The sequence below is a fragment of the Hyposmocoma kahamanoa genome, unplaced genomic scaffold, assembly GCF_003589595.1.
Source record: "Hyposmocoma kahamanoa isolate Upper Pololo Valley unplaced genomic scaffold, ASM358959v1 289, whole genome shotgun sequence".
NCBI classification, from domain to species: domain Eukaryota; kingdom Metazoa; phylum Arthropoda; class Insecta; order Lepidoptera; family Cosmopterigidae; genus Hyposmocoma; species Hyposmocoma kahamanoa.
The window spans coordinates 1,288,828-1,310,828 of NW_020653777.1; the positions used below are offsets into that span (position 1 = coordinate 1,288,828).

General features: G+C 37.2%; 1 protein-coding gene across 4 annotated transcripts in view; it reads right to left on the reverse strand.

Moving 5' to 3' along the window:
* The window catches only part of LOC113229193 (pantothenate kinase 3), a 74,071-nt gene that overhangs the window by 24,835 nt on the left and 27,235 nt on the right, over positions 1-22,001 (reverse strand). For 2 of the 4 annotated variants that reach the window (XM_026462711.1, XM_026462710.1), the window contains exon 2: positions 1,048-1,142. In XM_026462711.1, coding sequence (XP_026318496.1) covers positions 1,048-1,142 — 95 coding nt within the window. Of the gene's footprint in view, positions 1-1,047; positions 1,143-13,176; positions 13,260-20,640; positions 20,678-22,001 lie in introns of those variants that run through there. The other 2 variants (XM_026462709.1, XM_026462712.1) reach the window with 2 other exon arrangements.

Below are 22,001 nucleotides of genomic sequence, written 5' to 3' on the forward strand. Positions count from 1 at the left end.
ATAGGCATTTCATGACATCACATTAAATTATGTACTGTATATAAGAACCGAAAAAATCATTAAGAAATAAATCATTTGGTTAATCAGGTAATATATGACATGAAACTCAGAGTTGCAAATTATAGACCACATCTAAATGTGAAAACATTTCTAAAGCATTGTCAGTTATTTTTTGTCAAGTTTTCATGAAACAAATGATACGCTTCTTCGCCTTCGGAAATAAGTGTGTTCATTTTCTTGACAAGCTCGTCGACGCTATCGGTGTAGTCATGTACAGTCAGTTCAGAAAGAGGTAATTGTTGAACAAATATATCATATTTCAGGGAGAATAAAGATTTTTATGATGACTGTGTTTTAATATTTCAACCCTTCCAGTGATCGGATTAACTGGAAATCTAGTAGGTTAATGAAAGTACGATGACAGTATAATAAATCATTAATACTGTGATTGTAGCATGTAGCTACGTATACACACACGCCTGCGTAGCTAATATCAATTAATATTTGCGTGTATTATGAGTTTTCGTAACAAATGTGTGCGTGTAAAAGTCAGCTACGCTAGTCTCGAAGAAGTTGCTTTAAATGCCGTTTCCATATACTCCGTGATTAACCCTAATTATAGCAAGTATAAAGCAATGCCTAGTTCAATATTCCGCTAGTTATAAAACATAATGTCGATATCAATTAAATGTCACATCCCTATCTGTAGATTGTCAACTTTTTGCTTTTGTTCCAAGAAGTTTATGTTCATAGGATTTTTAGGTTTTATGTGACTAGTAATAATAAAACCTTATTAGATCCAAATAAGTTTCAATTTTTTTTACCGAAAGTTTTTTATTATTGTCTATTTTCGTTTGATAATTTATAACCAATCAAAATTATGTTATCTTAGTACTAATGTAAGATTACGTTTTCAAATGTGTGCGTGTGGCGACACCGGTTTTGATACAAATGTTGCTTGATGCCATTTCCATTCTTTTCTTTATCCCGTGATTTGACACTATATACGTGTGTGTAATTTAGAGCGTGAAGCGTGTTCAAACGTACCTGCTTAGCGTGCGGTGCAGTGTCAGTGTGGGCAGGGCGGTGTGGCGGCGCTCTCCACACGCCGCCAGGCAGCCTTCACACCGATGTACGCGCATCTACAACAATACAAAAATAAATTTAAAATGGGGAATTACCATAGTGTGTTCCGATATTAAAGAAATATATTTTGTAAATGGGAAATTACACCAAAGATGAAATAAATATAATTTGTACGTGGGGAATTACCACACTTATCTGCCATGGTCTATATTTATTTCTCTCGCGAGTTTGGGTGTATTTTGTGGTTGTCTACTCGTATGTGTGTCCTTGGCGCCCGCGACACAGGGCTTCCTTAGTGCGGGGTTATGTTGAGTGTGTGCGTTATTATTATTATTATTATTATTATTACACTGTGACACTATCAATTTATTTCATTCCATTGTTTAAATTCAACGTAATCATTACTATTATTGGGTGATATTACTTTCAATGACTATGATCTTTAATATTTCGACTGAAAGAGTTTAATCCAAAGTTAAGAAAAAATAAGTTCATAACCACTGTATGTCCAATATTTCAAAAAGGTTCAGTGCCTATATCACATAGAGGATGGAAAAAAGTATATCGCGAGATTCCTGTGAGATTTGTCGCTACCGCGTAAATTACTTCACAATTTTGCATAGCAAATTATACAGCGCACACCGCACAAGAAGAAACAACATTTCGTATACAAATATTTTACGTTATTAAGTTACTATAACGTCAGTACAGAGTACTAAATAAACCTTAAAAAAACTTTGAAATTGTAATGCATTTTTGCACCTTTCAAATTTATGACCAATTACTAGAATAACCATGTAACTATATAATATTCGCATTGACAAATCTTTCATAGTAAAACGGAGTAATATTAAATAATTAATACATTCAGGCGTAACTTTGCGGATGTCCATGTTAATAAAAATGGGTGGGAAAAATTAACTGCATGAAAAAAAATATGCAACACAAGTGCAGCTGTTTTGCACGATATAACCTTCACTGGGTTCGCGGAGTAGCAAATTAATTTACTTCCATTTTTAAAGTAACATTATGTTACATTTAATGGTAAATATATAACTTTTCCCACGAATAATAGTGTAAACACTATAAGCAAACAGTCGTCAAAGTAATTTTTACAAGAATATAAATTTAAATGACTTTTTTATTTCTTTCTGATAAATATCAACATTTTTGTGTTTGTTATTTTGATATAAGTTTGTATTTATGTATATCCAATCACTTTTAAAAATTTTCAGTTTTAAAAATCGCTCCTCTAAACTTGCAGATTTTTCCTTTACCTGTTTATTCGGTGGAGCCGACAATTTGGAAATTTACTATTTCTTTTTGTAATAAGTTCAAAATAATGTGCGTGGAACGTAATAATTGGAAATGTCACAGTACCTATCCCATGATTCAGATTCAGATTCATTTATTTCTCAAATATAAACATTACAGTATAAATTGCACTACATGTCCAAAGTATAAGAAATTATATAGAGATCGTCAGACAAAAAAAGAAAATTATAAGAAAATACACAATAAATACAAAATTACCAAATCATTATATAATATTGTTGTCATTAAACTACATATCAAATATCATTCTCCATCAAGGATCGCCATAAGTTGATAACAATTATACAAGAGTATGTTAACGCGGTAAAAATTAGAATAAAAATAGAAAATACTCAATTCATTACAATTTAAAGTCCATAAATTCATTTACAGAGTATAAAGGATTTTTCAAGAAAAGGTCTTTCAGCCGGCGCCTAAATGTTTCGTCAGACGGTTCAAGTCTGAGAGTAGCGGGTAAACGCTCATAGTAAGTAGGTCCGATGACACGCGGGTTTTTCTCTGCAAGTGCCATGCGTCTGGGGACTGTTCTCAAATGACCGGTACGGCGAAGTGGGATGCCAGAAACATTTACAGTACCAAATGAATAAAGATTATTTCTAACGTACATTACAATTTCGTATAAGTAGAGTGAGTAGTACGTTATTATGCGTTGCGCTACAAAGAGATTTCTGCAGGAATGTCTGTGTTTTACCCCAACCAATACGCGTACAGCACGTTTTTGCATTGGCATGACTCTATTGGCATGGAGTTACCCCATAGGAGTGAACCGTACGACATCAGCGAGTGGAAATGTGCAAAATAGACCTGTCTTAATGCAGAATCAGGAATAAGCAATTTCAGTTTACGCAACGCAAAGACTGCACCACTCAGTCTATCAACATGGCACCTTCCAGTTAAGGTTCCAGTCCATAGTGAAGCCAAGGAACCTACTCGCATTGCATATCGGATTGCTTGCTACACACGGAGGAACTGTGAGACCTCGACCCGAAAAAACCATGACGTTGGATTTAGTGATATTCAGCGGCAACCCATTCGATGAAAACCACCTCTGGAGCTGCTCACACTCCTCATCGATTCTCTCTCCCAGCTGTTCGTACGCGCGCGCGCTAACTATAACTGTTGTGTCATATGCAAACAGTACGGAGAACACAATCCATAGTTTAGTTCCTGTTTAGTTCGTGTGAAATTGACTCTAAATAACGTCTAAGTTATAGCGTTCAGGAAATAATTCTGCAGGGAATTCCACGTTACAACCGTTCGCTATATATATAAATGCGGAAGCGAAACGAGTCTTGGGAATCCTCGGAATATCTACATTATAGGGCTGGATTTCCACGTCTAGTCCCCCGATGGTGGTGGAAAAGGGAAGACGAAATTAAACCGTGCAATTCCATCGCACTCTCTCTGAGATATCGTGTAGAATACCGATAAGCCTACGCTTATATGCTTGATGATATGTATGTATGTGTATATATGCATGATATGCTTTGCAGCAGTGTTCAAGCTCTGCAGCACCACCCCTTCTAATTCCCAGTCACCTAATAAGCCTCTTGACACGTTTTTCAACTAACAGTAAATTGTTATTTAGCAGAGCTATCCCATAGATAGCAGCAGTACTCCATGCACGATCGGACTCGTGCTTTCACAGCTGAAGCAACAATTCCGGTGTGAAGTAACGCCTCACCTTGGAAACGATGCCAAGCTTCCTGGCTGTATTTTTGGCTATGGATTGTGTAAATAAAACGAGAGTACAAATTGGACGATAGGTCAAGAAGCTGGAGACGGTCGGCTATTGGTATGGATATATCACGAAAAGTAGGAGTCAGATTAAAGGGACTCTGTTTAGTTTAGTTTCCGTTGAATGGTATCGAGTTTTTAGTTTACGAATTGAGGGCTGTTTAATATCTTAACTGCCTCCGTGGCGGAACGGTTACCATACCGGACTTCCACGCAGAGGTCCCAGGCCGGGAGAAATATTGGATATGGCCTACATTATTTCTCTCGTGAGTTTGGGTGTAATTTGCTTCTGCCTATGTGTGTCCATGGCACCGGCGACACTGCGTTTCCCTAGTGCAGGGCTATGTTGAGTGTGTGCGTTATTATTTAAAAAAAAAAGAAATAATTTATTCAATAGTAAATATTAGTCAGGTTATAACATTTTCTAGAAACTTTGGCGTATAAATATAACGTTTTTATAAAAAAATAAAACGACCTCAAAAGTTCGTGGAATTAGATCTATTAGCAGAGTTTTATTGAAATCAGTTAACGGAGTGGGTGAAATTCAATAAACCGGATTCATCCCCTAATTTGCCGCCCTCAGAGGTGGAATATTTTCTTCAAATTTGAAAGGGACCACTACTAAGGTACTCCCTTTCCAACAATAAAAGATTCATCGTAATCGGTTCACAACATAGATATAGTTCACAAATGTCGGAGTACTTGCGTAACACACACAAAAAAAAGAAAAAAAAACTGTCGAATTGAGAGCTTTCTCATTTTTTTGAAGTCGGTGAAAAATAAGTTTTTATCTAGTTTTGTGAACTAAAAGAAATCTTACATCCTGCCTAAACAATAAAAGCCTGACACACGATATATTTATTTATACAATAATGAGTATTGTATGTATTCCATTGAATAGAGTCGGGGTTAAAGGTCAAAAGAGCGTCTGGTTTGTTTAGTTTATTTTGTCGTCACTTACAATTCTTCACTTCGCTTGAAACGCAATTGAAAGATAAATATTAACCTGACAGAAATAATTTTAATTTATGTTAAAATATTTATTCTATACATAGCGTCGCGTATATAACCAGAAATAGAGACGAAATAGGGCCATCCATCCCTGGCAACTCAACAGGCAAATGGGCCTTATATCACTTTTAAATATCAACTCTCGTTTGCGCTGAAATCACAAATTAGAAAGCTGAAATGGTACAGCGCCAACAACTGACCTGTGACGTCTCCGTATATTCCGAAAATATTATATATTTATTTTAATAAAGATAATATCTCTAACAACGGGGGGTTGTTCCATTCGGTGGTGTGCGAAAAACAGCAAAATATCTAATTACAAACGGAAATACAGACATTTCATCGGTAATTAAATATGTAATTTTTCAATGTTCGTCCATACAGCAAAGCTCAAGTTAAACTGGTCGATTTGAAGTGAAACAATTGGCGACACCCGTCAATTGTTTTGAATTCGGGTTGGCCAATAGGAGTGCAATTGTCACCGTAATGATTTGGCAGAATAGTTTTTAAACAAATTAATTGACATTTCGTCTCTATTTCTGGTTATATACTCGATGATACATAGTGTGTTTAATATTATTTTATACCTATACGTAATGTACTCTGTAGACATACATAAATACTACAGCAATATTTTGTATTTATTATCTCAAATAAAACTATTCTAATAAGGCATCGACTCCGAGTGGCGCTGGAACTGCTATGGACAACTTGTTCGTCCCGTCGCGCCCAAATTGCGTCCAACCAGGAATCGAATCCAAAATTTCCTAGTCCAACGTCCACAGTGCAAATCGTTGTGTCACCGAGGTCGTCAATATAGTTTACAACGTCAACAAATTGCCAATGCAGTAATTTGTTTGTAACCGCATTTTGTTCTAGAGTGCAGTAAAAATATATTACATTGCTTAACCGGACCTTTTCGGAGACGTCATTACCTATTGTCACACATTTTACCTACAAATAGGCAATAATAGAAATCCATGGTAGTGACCCTTTTAGCTCTTGCAAGTAGTTTCGATTTATTCGAAATAAATAAAATCCTGGGGCCTTTCTTATTCTCATTACCGGTCGTGGCTGTAATGAGAAAAAAGGCACGAGGGTGTTATTCGAGGCATTACAGTTAAGTTAGCCTCCATGCAATCATACTATTTACAAGCAAATGTGATGAAAAACATTGTGTGTTTCACGGAGGGTACGGGAATTACGAACCTTGTGAAAGATTTCGTCCAGGGTAGTACTGCCACCTTACCTATTTCTGCCGCCAAGCAGTAATGTCAGCATTACTGTGTTCCGGTTTTGAAGGGTAAGGATGCTGGTGAAATTATAGGCACATGACTTGTCAACTTATGTCTCAGGGTGATGGGCGCAGTGGAAGTGCCCCTCAGATCTTTTCGATTTAAAGTTGTGAGTGTCACTGCAGCTGTTATGGACAGGCGTGTAGCTATCCATCAGGTGCAAAACTTGTTCGTCCTGTCACTTGATATTATAAATTTCTATTTTAATAGTCTCGTTGGTAATTCTATTCTATATAAAGACTACTAATGTGCTATTGGTAGCACCACAATCAATCCATTGTATAAGTCCCACTGGCCACGGATCTCCTCTAAGGAAAAGTTTTAGGCAGGATGCGATGATTATCAAGTCTTGGTGGTAAGTGACACGTCTATCCAAGATAGTTACAATGTCACTCAAAGCTTAGAACTGAGGGGGACTGTCATTGCGTCCGTCACCCTGAGACATAAGTTGAGAAGTCCCATGTACCTGTAATTTTACGAGCACCCCTTCAAAACCCGAACTTCAAAACAAGAGCATAGTAATGCTGACCTTACTGCCTGGCGGCAGATAGGTGTCAGTACTTTCCTGGACGAACTCTTTCATAAGGAGCTCTAGTGCTACAGCCATGGAGGCTTAAACTGCCTCCGTGGGCGAACGGTTACCATGCTGGATTGCCACGCAGAGGTCCCGAGTTCAATTTCTGGGCCGGGAGAAATATTTGTATGGCCTACTATTATTTATTTCGTAATTTTGGGTGTAATTTGTGGTTGTCTATGTGTGTGTCCATGGCACCGGCGATACAGGGTTTCCGCAGTGCGGGGCTATTACAAAAACCTTTTGTAAATTAACACTCAGAGCTTAGACCTGAGTGGCACTGCCATTGTGTCCGAGATAAGTCTCAACTTATGAGTTGACAAGTCCCATGTGCCTGTAGTTTTACAAGCACCCTTACCCTTCAGAACAAGACAGTAAGGGCGCGTTCCCACTATGTCGTGACGACAGATTGTCGTGCAGTTTACAGAGTCGTGGCTTGTATATTTAAATGAAGTTGATCACATATAGCACGACGCGATTAACTCTCGTTCACGATTTTTTATCGTTACAACGACAAACTGTCATCACATTGGGTACAGCTAGAATGACAGTCGTCAGACGATAAAAAAACGTCACGATAAAAACGTGACGACATATTGTCGTCGCGTTTTATTCATCGCTGTCCGCACGTTTCTGGTCCCTGCCCTCCCCTCTCGTACCCCGCGCCCTATGCTCGCTTTGCAGTAGCGTTGGGTCGTAGCCAGAGACCCATCTCTTTGCCCACAAACGCCCGGGTTTTAACCCGGCGCTTTGTTAACGCCGGGGTTATATCGGGTTAAACCCCGAAATCGAGGGCAAAAACTATTTACGTCTAAATAATTGTTGTGAATCGAATTTTGTTCAAATTTAACTATACATATTATTACAAAATACTTGTTGCTTTAGTATCAGGACAGTTCGATTTACCTTTCTATTGAATAGATTCGCTTGAAAAGTTCATCAATAAATTGATACAAAAAATCGTTAGATCGTATGCACTTGAATCGATCTTCATAGAGAATCCACAGGATTGATAGGTGTTGGGTATTATGTAGAGATGCCTCTTCTTCGTGTTATAAAAATATAGAAATTTGTAACAAGTTATTGTATATTATGTTGTTAGTGTTGGAATTATACCAAATTCTGTACTCTTCGTTTCTGTCCACGTTTTTGTTCAGGAATGGGTTAAAACTCGGCGCTTCGGGTTAAGCCCTGGTGAAAACACGCACGGGTTGATTGGGTTTTAACCCATTGCCCATCTGTGGTCGTAGCAGGTTTTGACATTACCGAAAAGAAAGCAACTTCGTATACCGTTTGACATAACCCTAATGGAATTCTTTTTAGTAGCATTGGATGTACCCAAAACTTTCTTTTCTTTGTTTGCTTCCTCTTCCACATTTTTAAAAAGTAATAGATTGTTAAAATTTCGTCTTCATCCATTTCGAGCGAACGAACGAACATACAAGCGACTGCAGTGCATCAAACGATTCTGTCGTGCAAACGACAAGGAGGCTGTCGTAAAACGATAAATTGTCGTCACGATCTAGTGGGAACAGCTAGTCACGACTGTCGTTCAACGATAAAAATTCGTCCACGACAGATAGTCGTGATATGGGAACAGGCTAGACACGACAGTCGTCCAACGATAATAAAACGTGACGACATAGTGGGAACGCGCCCTAATGCAGACATTACTGCTTGGCGGCAGAAATAAGTACGGTGGCAGTACTACCCTGGACGAGCTCTTTCACTCCACTGCTACTAATTTATGTGCTTGTTTTATTAATTTAAATTAATGTGCTTGTTTGACACCAAAGTCCAAAGCGTCAAGCTCGATGAGCTTTTGACAACTTAGCAACACTTGTACCTATAATTTACCTTACTTAACCAATGTTTGCAATGCTGTATTATCAATTTAAGCATTGGTTTAAGACGTATTTAAGTTTAGTGCAAGTGGACAAGAGCTGATAGCAGTTATCCGTTTTGTAGCCGTTGTTACTACGCTATAATATAGCATAAGGTCAAAATTATACGGAATGGCATCGAGATAGCAAGTATACAACGTTTAATTCAATTTTATCGAGTTCTTGGGTATTCATGATTGTTACACATAGAAAATGTTTTTTTTTTCCCAAATCTACATCGAGTATATTTGTTTTTTCAAACAAACCAACGTTTCATGGATCTTTGCTGGTGCCATGGTAACGGTTGACTGATATGGTTAAGTCGTCAACCAGTTATGACTAATATTAATATACGCACATAGTCATACCCCGCACTAGGGAAACCCTGTATCGCGGGTGCATGTCCATGGCACCCGCGATACAGGATGACACATAGACAATCACAAATTACACCCAAGCGCACGAGAGAAATAAATGTGGGCCATATAGATGTATCTCCCGGCTTGGGATCGAAGCTGGGACTTCTACGAGGCAATTCAGCATGGTAACCGTTCGGCTACGGAGGCAGTTTAAGCCTTGGTGGCTGTAGCAGTAGAGCTCTTGTGAAAGTATTCGTCCAGGGAAGTAATGTGAGCATTACGGTTTTGAAGGGTAAGGGTGATGGTGAAATTACATACACATGGAACTTGTCAACTTAAGTCTCAGGATGACAGGCGCAGTGGCAGTGTTCCAAGATCTTTGTGATTTATGAGGCACTGTGACCGTTATGGAAATGCATGTCGAAAACTACCAGATGAGAGATAGAGAGAGAGAGAGAGAGAGATGCACGACTTGCTCGTCCCGCCACTTCGTATTATAAAAAAAACTAATTAACAAGTACCAGCGAATTAACAAAATGAATATGTAAAGAACGTTAACTAAATTGACGTAGGTTGGATAGATATGTACGTATTTAATTTCCCTTACGTGACGTAATCTAATATGTACCTACACCGAAATGAGGAAATTATAACGTTAAACATAATATACCCACATTGTGGACATTGAATACTTATTCTATAAAACAGAAGTGTTTTACAAATTCAGATTATTGTTTATGATATCCAATGACAGGACGAGCAAGTTGTTCGCGATTTTAGGAATCGTGGTTTCACACCGTATACTAATCAATGTATATCATTGACTTACAATTATATGGACGTCGGGTCCGCGCTAAAAAGTGTCCGAACTTATAGGGCGTTAAAATCGTATACAGAGCGTCATTCACGCTTTAGTCTTCGTTCGTTCAACTGACAGCGAAGCAAGCAAAATTAGACAGTACTGCGATGACATTACAATTTAAATTGAACGTTTTAGCTTTTTCATACTCCTTTACATGTCACTACGTTTAAATAGGTTGACTTGGGACATTTTTTTCGTGGTTTTTGTATTAGACCCGTCGTCCATTTATTTGTAAGTCAATGGTGTATATCTGTTAGCCGTGGGGCGACGGCTTAAGAATACATTGTCGCCTCCCCATACATGCCCGTGGGGGTCGTAAGAGGCGACCGAGGGCGTCACAAGTGTCCATCTGCTTAGCATTGTGGTAGGCTCTGTGCCGACTGGATAGCGACCACAGTACACACGGCGGAAAACCCTCCACAGTGAAACGCTTTTGCGAATCGCGTTCAGGGATCAGTTGGTGTACATCCAGTGCATTTGGCCAGACCGGCAAAATGATAGTGACGGAGTGAAGATATTTGTGTTTTCCATCCGTTACTCTCATCTCTGGACTGTATTCGCACTTTCCATCAGGCGCGGTGCAGTCATTTTGTCGAGTCGCAATAAAAAAAAAAAAAAAAAATAAAAAAAAAATCTACAATTTTACAATTTTTTCCAAAGTGATGGGTTCAACACTTTCACTGTTATGCGAAATCAACCAAAGCCATTTGAGGATGTATCAATTCTTAAACATATACTGATTAGTTTGCTTGACAGATATAGGGTCGTATTTTAGAAATCTACTCAATGCTCAAGTCAGGATTGCACTGGAAACACAAGCACTGGAAATACGACCCTAATGGGAGGGATTTGAATATGATTTCGAGTGCTTTAAACCATACTCAAATCCTGACTTGAGCATTGAATAGAGTTCTAGAATAGCGACCCATAATCCTTACGAAATATGTTGTAGTATGTGTCATAAAAAAGCTATCATAATTATTTATTACTAAAAAAAAAATTTAACTGCAATTTCTCTAAAATTCCAGTAATGAACACCAAAAAATCCACTAATTAACTAACTAGTAATCGACACTCACCAATAATGAATATCCAGTAATTGACCTTGCCAATAAAACTTTTTATTTTTTTATTTTTTTATAATATCAAGTGATGGGACGAACTAGTCGTGCGCCTGATCGTAAGCGACACGCCTGTCCATAACAGTTGCACTGCCAATCAAGAGCTTTAAAACGCAGACTTCTGAGGGGTATTGCCACTGCGCCCGTCACCATGAGACATAAGTTGACAAGTCAAATATGCTTATGCCACCTTTCAAAACCGGAACGCAGTAGTGATGAGTGACTCAGTCTTTTAAGGCGTTTAAAAAACCTCCACTAATTTTTAACGCCTCACGACTAGTCTAGTTTTTTAACCCTCAAGTCCTGAGTCATAAGACTAAAACTGAAGACTAATTCGAGTCGAAGTCTTTTAACCCTAGGAAGCTTAAAAGACTTATAGGACTAAAACGACTGGCGCCTCATAGCCTCGGGAGTCGCGAGTCATGAACGGTATGGCGTGATTTTATTTCTACCCACAAGGTATTTATTTTACGATTTTTATTATAAGTAAATAAACGTGATTATTTACTACATACTACTTACGTCATTTTTATTTATAAACTACGGGTTTAATAAGACATAAAATATGTATAAGTCCTTTGCAAACAACTCGAGTCGTTTAAGTCTTTCAAGTCGTTCAAGTCGTTCAAGTCGTTTTAGTCGTTTAAGTCTTTTGAGTCGTTTAGTATAACGGCTGAGTCTTATGAACAAAAACTCGAACTTCCAGTGTTAATTTTAGAGTCGCGTCCCGTAAAATGGAGTCGAGTCGTTATAAAACGCCTTAAAAGACTGAGGGTCGTATTCTAGAACTCTACTCAATGCTCAAGTCAGGATTGCACTGGCAACACAAGCACTGGAAATACGACCCTAATGGCAGGGACTTGAGTATGATTTCGAGTGCTTTAAACCATACTCAAATCCTGACTTGAGCATTGAGTAGAGTTCTAGAATACGACCCTGAGTCTCTATCATCACTAGAACGCAGTCTTGCTCACGTTACCTACTACTGCTTGGCGGCAGAAATAGGTATGGTAGCAGTGCTTCCCTGGACGAACTCTTTCATAAGGATCTCTATAGCTACTAAAATTTATATTACTCTTCTGTGTTGCCACAGTAATTTTATGTGCAATAAAGAATATCTCAATCTGTTGACGATGATATATAACTCATTGTTACGGACGACCGTGCCGCGCCTGGCCGGTTAGAGCAAACGAGACTAAGAGTCGTATTCCAGAACTCTACTCAATACTCAAGTCCTTGCCATTAGGGTCATATTTCCAGTGCTTGAAATCATACTCAAGTCTGCTCAAGTCCTGACTTGAGCTTTGGGTAGAGTTCTGGAATACGACCCTTAATCGCTCAAGATAACTCACGAGCTCCGATTGGCCGCCCGCGACACGTTTACTAGGCCGGTACGATGTGAGAGACATATAATTGGATTCCGATCCAATTCATCGCTAGATAGTCGTAAATTCAATAAACTAAGATTTCGATTTAAGAAGTTTTATTCAAGCACCCAACACACACAATCATTCTTTTATTTTAAAAACAATGAACAAAAACAATGAAACAGCAAAGAATGGTACGACTCAGGTTGCCAACACATTCATTCATTCATTCAAATAAAGTGACCTGAGAGCGCAGCAGTTTTATGATGAAATAATTATCAAATAAAATATTTCTGCTCTGATGCTCCGTTGTTTCAAATTGTGTTGGTGCAAAAGTTGCACCACTGCATGCCCCAGCAAATAAGCATCAGATTTCCATAGCAATTGAGGACGTCATTAATTTCCGTTATCCATTAAAACGCAAGACAATAATTTTTGAGTAACAAATCATTAACCCATATTGTCACGAAAACGGCTATTTAAATAAAAATTATTTATACATATATTTACAAAATACTAACAACCTCACAGGACTATAATACTAACATCATAAACAACTTTTGTTGGGCAGTGTGCGGTAAATGTCGAGCGACTCGATCCGCAGGAAACATGATGGCAGACAGAGACACCGATGTTAATTTGGTAATGGAAATTGAAAAGTATCCAGTATTGTACAATTAGATTAGCAGAGTATTCAGAAATAAAAATAACATGCTAAAATGTCTTCATCACTCGAGGATCACATTGTCTCGCGACGTCACAAGCGGTGCTGCAGAATTTTATACTGAGAATATACGGCTAAGGCTTTAATAAATCGAGTTTTGTATTTTTTTACCGTCCGTAATACATACATTGGTTTTCATCGCATATGCGAGGAAATAAAAACAATATAAATAATGTTCACAAAACAACAATTATGGATTTTGTAAATGGCTGTGTTTTTGTTTTTTAATTCTTCCACAGATAATACAACTATAACAAAATGTTGTAAAAAGCAAACACGCATACAGCCATTGACTTACAATTATACATACAGCCGTGATTATTATTGAATTAATTTCCGTATAAAAATTCGCTAAATTTTTATACGGGAATTAATTAAAATCAATTATAGGAAATTCTTAATAATAAGTATTTAAGTGGTATGTGGCTGAATTGCAATTAAATTTCTATTTCAGACAACATTTTAAGCGAATGTATTAATTTTGAACTTACGTAACCTCTTTGCTTGAACTTGAACCTGACCTATGTAAAGAAGAAAAAGACTCCTTACCGACATGGCTGTAATGGAAAGAAAAAAGGCCCGAGGATTTTATTTGGGGCATTGCAGTCAAGTTAACCACCAAGCAATTATACTATTTACGAGCAAGTGTGATGAAAAATACATATAGTGGCAGTACTTCCCTAGACGAACTCTTTCACAAGGAGCGTTACTGCTACTAAATATTAATTACTTTGCTAATTACTCCAATGGCATTTTTTAATTATCACCACTTGACTCAATACACTTAATAACACATTACGTAATTGCATCAATTATTATAACCCATCAGATTAAGTTATGATCAAGTGCAATAAGAATAACGCAACGTATAATTAGCGGCTTCATTGCTAAAGCGTAACCACTTCTAGGCCAACTCAAGATAAAAGATAATCAATGTCAAATAATCATTTGTTCCCATTTATTCCATAGGTAAAATTTTTACACTTAAAAACGTCATTTTTAAGCTACTGTTCGATCACTGCGCTCACCTCCCTGAGAAGAACGAGCTAGAACCTCTATTGCTCATTTCAAATAAACTTAAATGTAATAAATACAGTTTGAGTCATAATTGTGTGGAATCTAGATTCATGTTGTCTTTCCGTACAACTTTATCTAACGCGTACTCTTCAATATAACTTTTCAATTAAAATACTTTTAATGCAAGTTTTGGACTTAGAAAATGATAATCTTAATATAATTATGTTCCGGAATCCTATTGTAACAAATCTAACAATTAATTAAAAAAACAAAAACCCGACTGCAAAAAAATTCTACTGCAAAGAAAAAAAAAATATTCCCCCTCGCCATTTTGTTTATTTTTACAGCCTATGACACTCCCACAATTAAGACGAATCTAACGACGCCTCATATGTCAAAATCCATCAAGCCGTTTTGGCTGTACAGCGTGAAAAAGAAATGGACATACATAGATACACTTGAAAAACATAACCCTCCCGCAGTCGGGTAAAAACTTATACAATTCCCCATAAAAGAATAGTTTACCTTAGATAAACGAAATCGTGGTACCGTGACTTTGGACTTAGTGCTATAGGAAAGCAAAGTGTCGGGCGTGGGGGATTATGTGTTAGAAAATACTGTAAAGAAATTTTAGTAGTACACTGTATGGATGCGAGACATTATACGTACATCCAGTAGCTGTAGAGCTCTTTGTGAAAGAATCCGTCTAGGGAAGTACAGCTACCGTACCTATTTCTACCGCCAAGCAGTAATGTGAGAATTGTTCAGTGATTTGGTCTCCGTATTTACGATTGACATGAAAATAGAAACGAATCGTTTCTTGAGCCATTTAAGTACTAAAATGGGTTTAAGACGTATGCTTTCATCATAGTTACCGTGAAAGAACAGGGTATCAATTAAAAAATTTGGACATTTTACTTTAAAATGCAGCCCTATTAAAAAAAATCGAGATCTTTCTAATGTAGTAGTATCTCTGAACTTTTAGCACGTTTTGGTTCCAGACATTGAGCAACACAGTCGTATTCAGTATTACACACGAAGCTCTAGTCGTCAAGACGTCGTCGTTCGTTAAACAGGATATTAAAACTAAAACACAGCATATGTTCATTATAAGGTAAGTGAATTTTAAAAAATTAATGTTGCCAGGGATGACCTACGGTTCTGAGATGTGGTCTTTGTTTGTGGTTTGTGGTGTTTTTATGGGCCTCATAAAAAGGTCAAAGTCACTCAACGACCTATGGAGCGAGCAATGCTCGGCATTTCTCTACGTGATCGAATCAGAAATGAGGAGATCCGTAGAAGAACGAAAGTCACCGACATAGCTCGAAGGATTAGCAAGTTGAAGTGGCAGTGGGCAGGGCACATAGCTCGTAGAACAGACGGCCGTTGGGGCAGAAAGGTTCTTGGAGACCACGAACCGGAAGGCGTTCAGTGGGGCGGCCGCCTACTAAACGGACGGATGGCCTGGTAAGGGCGGTGGGTAACCAATGGATGCATGATGATTTTAAAAATATTTATTTCTAAAACGAAGACGATTATTTCAAGGTAATACTTTTTTTGAGATACTACTATATTCCTCAAAGCTTTATCGAACTGAATATTATTCCTTCTTTCATTGACCTACCAACAAAATAGGTCAATGCTTTCTTTCATTTAAAAGTATTAAGCATGAATAGTTTAAATTTTTATTGAATTGATATTCAATTATTTTTTATATGAAATTACTCCACTAGTTTGTTATAATTATTAATACAAAGATCGACCACAGAAAAAAATCCTTTGATCCGGCCGGATTCGAACTGACGTCTTGACGACGAAATACTTAAGATAATAAATATTTCTAAGATAATAAAAGATAAATAAGATTTTCATAGATGGCGCTACGGCTAAGACAGACAAAAATTCGTGAGGTCCGCTGGGTCGTTCCGTGGCTTAGTTGGTATAGCGTCTGACACGGTATGTTAGAAGACGTCAGTTCGAATCCGGCCGGATCGAAGGTTTTTTTTTTAGTGTTCGATCTTTGTATTAATAATTCAATCATGAATAGTTTAGTTAAAACTCTGAATCACAAATATTTTATATTCAAAAAGGTAATATTATAAACATCTCTGAAAAATTTCAGGATTTTGTCAAAACTACGGAACTGAATAAGAATAAGAAGTATTTGAAAATACTGAAGAGAACCAAATAACAATAGCGGCTGAAGTAGTGTATTGTATACCATTTTTAATATTAATGCATTGTGTTAGGTAGGCTCACCACGGACCCGCCGGCATTCATTACATGGTTAATAAAACTGCCTTAGAGAATAGACGCTCTTCGCGCAGCTTTGCCGTGTTATATAAATTAGTTATACTTGGCGATCTCATCTTTAGAGTACCTACAATGGGACATAACCTAACCTCCGGTTAAAAAAAACCGACCTCAAAAGTCATTCATCCCCCTGTTTGCCACCCTTAGAGGTGGAATATTTTCTTGATACAAACCACACACACACATCTGTGGTACCTTCTTTCCAACAAAAAAAGAATCATAAAAAAACAGACGAATTGAGAACCTCCTCCTTTTTTTGAAGTTGGTTAAAAACTGATCGTCAATATCCGGTATCCAAAGTTAGGTAGGGGCGGAAAGTGACCATTCTCATTACTTTAATATTCTCTTTTGCTAAAAGGTCAGTCAGTTATCTACGGCATTTTTTACATGGCACCGTAGAGTTACTTTAATATCCAACTTCGACTTCCTAAGTCATTAGTTTTGTCCTACGACGCACTCAAACAGTAATTAATTAATATTTAGTAGTTTTAACAACTCTACGTTTGCTCCTTGTAGCTATGTCTATAAATTCAAATTCAATTATCGAACACTTTTTATCGATATCTATACCTCATCTCTAGCAAATGCAGTCTAACGAAGTAACCTTTTTACGTTGTCGTGAAAATAAATTAATTTTTGAATAAAAAATTGTTTCTCTGCTCATTTCTCACTAATTTTGTGTTACTTTTGCTTTAATTTTATGTATTTGCTTAAACAAATATTATTCACTTAAAAGCGAGACTTATAAAAATAGTTTATACAATACGTAAATTAGTGGACGTCGTTACAAGGTTATATCATGTACAATTTTGTGAAGTGTCACAGGAATCATTCTAGAAAATTTGTAGTATAATACATGTATCTATATTATGTGGAACACCTTTTTCTGACCATTGATTATAATATACAGTCCATACATCGAGTTCAATAGAACAAAAAGATTTTACGTTCTACACGGAGTTTTATTGTAGGACCTTGCACTTGGTTACCGAATTGCGAAGCTGTAGTTGGCGTAATATTATTTGCTCGGATTCGTTTTATCGCTTCATCTTTAGAGTACAATCTGACAAAAGAGTGAGCCGTCTCGGTAACGCGCATGCCATCTGTATGGTGCAAACAACTAGTTTAAACACTTTTACACATTGTCACTAAACTATATACCCACTCTTGGAGGTAGAATATTTTCTTTAAATTTAAATGGGATCAATACTAAGGTACCCTCTTTCCAACAAAAATCTTCTTCAATTTAAAAAACAGAACCTTCAAAATCGGTTCACAAAGGAGGCGGAGGAGGCCGGAGTAATCGCGTAGCAAACATACCCACAAAAAAAATACAGTGGTATTGAGAAATACTTTTTTTGGAGTCCGTTAATAATAGCAATGTAATCTCAGTAAGGTCTAATGGAATTCCTATGACTAGTGGTTTGAAGAAAAGCGAAATAAAAAAATATAAATGGTTTCGATTCGAGAAAATCGTTTTAATTACTTATTATATGCCAATTTAAAAGCCGCTATTGTTCCGAAACTTATAATGCGTGTTGTTTAATGCAGTAGATTAACTTGGAATTTGCCCGCATTTGAATTCGCATACATTACCATACTAGACAACTGACTACGAAGAAACTAAATATAACTGCCTTCATGGCCGAACAATTACCATACTGGACTGCCACGCAGAGGTCCCGGGTTCGATTCCCAGGCCGGGAAAAATATTAGTATGACCTACATTTTTTCTCCCGTGAGTTTGGATGTAATTTGTGGTTGTATATGTGTGTATATCCATGGCACCCGCGATATAGGGCTACCCTAATGCGGGGCTATAAAAAAAAGTATCCTGTGAAGTTAGCCACTCGCTAAATGGTCCTCGGAAATCACCTATAGATACCGTGATAATACGTCCCGCTTTTTCTTTTAGCTTTGTGTCCCGCTGTCCCCAAAATACTTAAAAATGTCCCACTTTCACAAAACAGAACACGCGTAACAATAAACTTTAAAAAATGGCGCAAAAGCGAAAAATCCAGCACCAGAATACACAAGATTATATCGAGTTCTTAGGTTTTCGCGATTGTTACACATAGTAAACAAAACTATTTTTCCGGATTTAAATAACTAGTTAACATGTTTTAATTTTTTCTAATTTCAATTATTAATTAATAATAAATTTAACTTCATGAAAATTCATATTGCTAAAATAAAATAATTGGTAAGACATAACATAGCGTAAATTGTAATGTAAAATTAAAAATAAGATATTTAATTAATAATTTTTCTAAGTATAGTGAAGAAATAGGATGGTTGCATTAATATTAGACATACGAGTAACACGGTTGATTACTTTACCACCTCAGTCAATGGTGACCATGGGCTTGTAAAAGCCTCGAAAAAGAGCTTTTTAGCAGCAGTAGAAGCAGTTTAGGGCTCCTTGTGAAAGAGTTCGTCCAGGGAAGTACTGCCACCTTACCTATTTCTGCCGCCAAGCAGTAATGTGAACATTATTACGTTCTGCTTTTGAAGGCTGGTGAGTTGGTGAAATTACACACATGGTATTTGTCAACTTATGTCTGAAGATGACGGGCGCAGTGGCAATGCCCCTCAGACCTTTGCGATTTAAAGCTCTAAGTAGCACTGCAACTGTTATGGACTGGACTGGCGTGACGCAGAAGTTCCAGGTTCGGTTCCCGGGCCGGGAGAAATATTTCTATAGCCGACATTTATTTCTCTCGTGAGTTTGATTGTAATTTGTGGTAGTCTATGTTTGTATCCATGGCGCCCGCGATACAGGGTTTCCTTAGTGCGGGGCTATAAAAAAATCCGGTTGTTGTCCTCGGAAATCACCTACAGATGACGTGACCACACGTCCCGCTTTTAGGCTTTGTGTCCCGCTTTCCCCAAAATATTTAAAACACATGCAGTTTCCCTAGTGCGCTAGGGCTATGAGAGTTTCAGTTATTTATTTATTTATCACCATCATCATCTTGTTCAACTTCAAATTGTTTTTTTTTTTTATTATTTAATTTGTTTTTGTTGTGCACGTAAACCCGCTATTGTAATTATTTCTCCTGTATTTCGGTCTGCAGGAAGAAATTTCTGTTAGAAATAAGCACTACCTTTTGTTTGTGTTTTCCTTGTTACTAAATGTGTTTTTGTTTTTTCTGTACAATAAATTATTAAGTAAATACAGCAACTTATTTGTACGTTCCACGGCTGTGCACGGGTCTCCTCTCAGTCGCGGCTTACCCAACGCGAGTTGGGGACTTCACGTTGCAAACTTTCTTCAACGTGCAGGCTTCATCACATTGTCCTTCACCGAAAAGCTCATTATTATAAATGGGTTGATGATTTCTATGTGTAACAATCGCGAAGATCTAAGGTCTATTAGTTCATAGTACTGTAGCTAAGTCTATTAACATAAGGATGCCGCATAAACTAATTAAGTTTCTTTTTATGTCACATCAAACAAAACAGCGCGTTTATAATTAAATGATTTAGTGCAGTGTTTCCCAAACCTTATTCTGCCATGGCCCGGTAATTTTCGTACTGCTTCTTCGTGACCCACTCGATACTTTTAAACCCAAGATGGTTTTATTATATATTACAATAAATGTGTATATTAAAATGTGTGTAAATTATTAATACACATTTATTGTTAGTAAAAATGTTTTTATAATAATAATTCGGTATCGCCTTTTTAGGGCGGAGTATGGAGGTGCTGCTTATTTTTTACTAAAGAATCAAAGTTCGCGGAAAATGACGAAAGTTTTATCCTGAGGTCGGGTTCCACTTCAACAAGGCGGAAATGTTGCGATCCGGTATTTTATTTTGGTGGCCAGTACCAGGTCGCGGTCCATCAGGTGGGAAACGCTGATTTAGTGGATACATTTTCGGATACATGAGTAGTGGATTTAATCAGTTTTAAATTGCGTATGTTAGATAAGGCAATATTTGTATGTACTTACGTATTTATTGATAGTAAACACGCCGGTCTTCTCCAAAATCTTCATATTTAAAATTTTTGTAAATAAATAAAATAACACAAATATATCACAGGTTGAATAAGTAGAAATCACAGCCCAACACTTATTTTTAATCCGATTCCCAATCCAAAAGCGTTGATAATTATTCTAATAGGTTTTTTACAAAACAATCGATTATTTTAGATAGAACAATATAATAATACTCTTAAAGAAAACTCTATAAAGAGTCTTAGATCTATGTAACAGAGAATTTAAGAAAATAAAATAAATAAAAACGTCCGCGCGCGACGGTGGTCACGGAGCGAATGACGCGTCGCGTTGACATTCGAATGTTCGAAATTTGAAATCGATGCGCATGGGCATCGCGCCACTGATAAGGCGGTGTGTATAGTAATCGCTTTCCTTAGTAATATAGGAACCGGAACTTTACTTAATTCTATGATAAATAGAAGTCCGCATTGGGGCAACGGTACAATTATACTTATGGGGAAATACTAATAATGGAGCAGATGCGACAGATTTTTTTTTAGCCGGCTTCAAAAAAGGAGGAGGTTCTCAATTCGACCGTATTTTTTTAAGGAGTTTTGTGAACCTATTTTGATGGTTATTTTTTTGTTGCAAAGGGGGTATCTCAGTAATAGTCCCATTAAAATTTGAAGAAAATATTAGACCTCTACGGGTGGCAAATTAGGGGATGAATACGGTTTATGGGATTTCACCCACTTTCCGCTAATCGATTCCAATAAAACTTGACAAATAGATGTAATTCCACAAACTTTAAAAGTTATAATTATTGTGGTATAACATTTGCACATGTTTATAGTGTTACGGTAGTAGCAGCAGAGCTCCTTGTAAAAGAGCTCGTCCAGGGAAGTACTGCCACCTTACCTATTTCTGCCGCCAAGCAGTAGTGTCAGCATTACTGTGTTCCGGTTATGAAGGGTAACGGTGCTAATAAAATTACAGGCACATGAGACTTGTCAATTTATGCCTCCGAGTGACGGGTGCTGTCGCGAATCACGCGATAATCAACCATTTGGTGAGTAAACAAACTTCACCCATTTTTTGTATTGTGGTAACACTGTTTTGCCTTTGCTAACTTGTTATTTTTGACACTATCGAGACGGCAATAACGTCAACGGCAATGGCGGGAACCGAGTGCACTTCAGTTTGGTTAAAACTAAAGATATGGCTGTGTAAGTAAATGTACCCTAAGAGACAAACAATTGGTAAGTTCCTCCATGTACTGTTTAACATTACGACAAGCATAGACACGGTGAAAAGACACACAACTAAGTTAATTGTCCAATTTAATATTATTACGAAACATGTCCTATGACTAT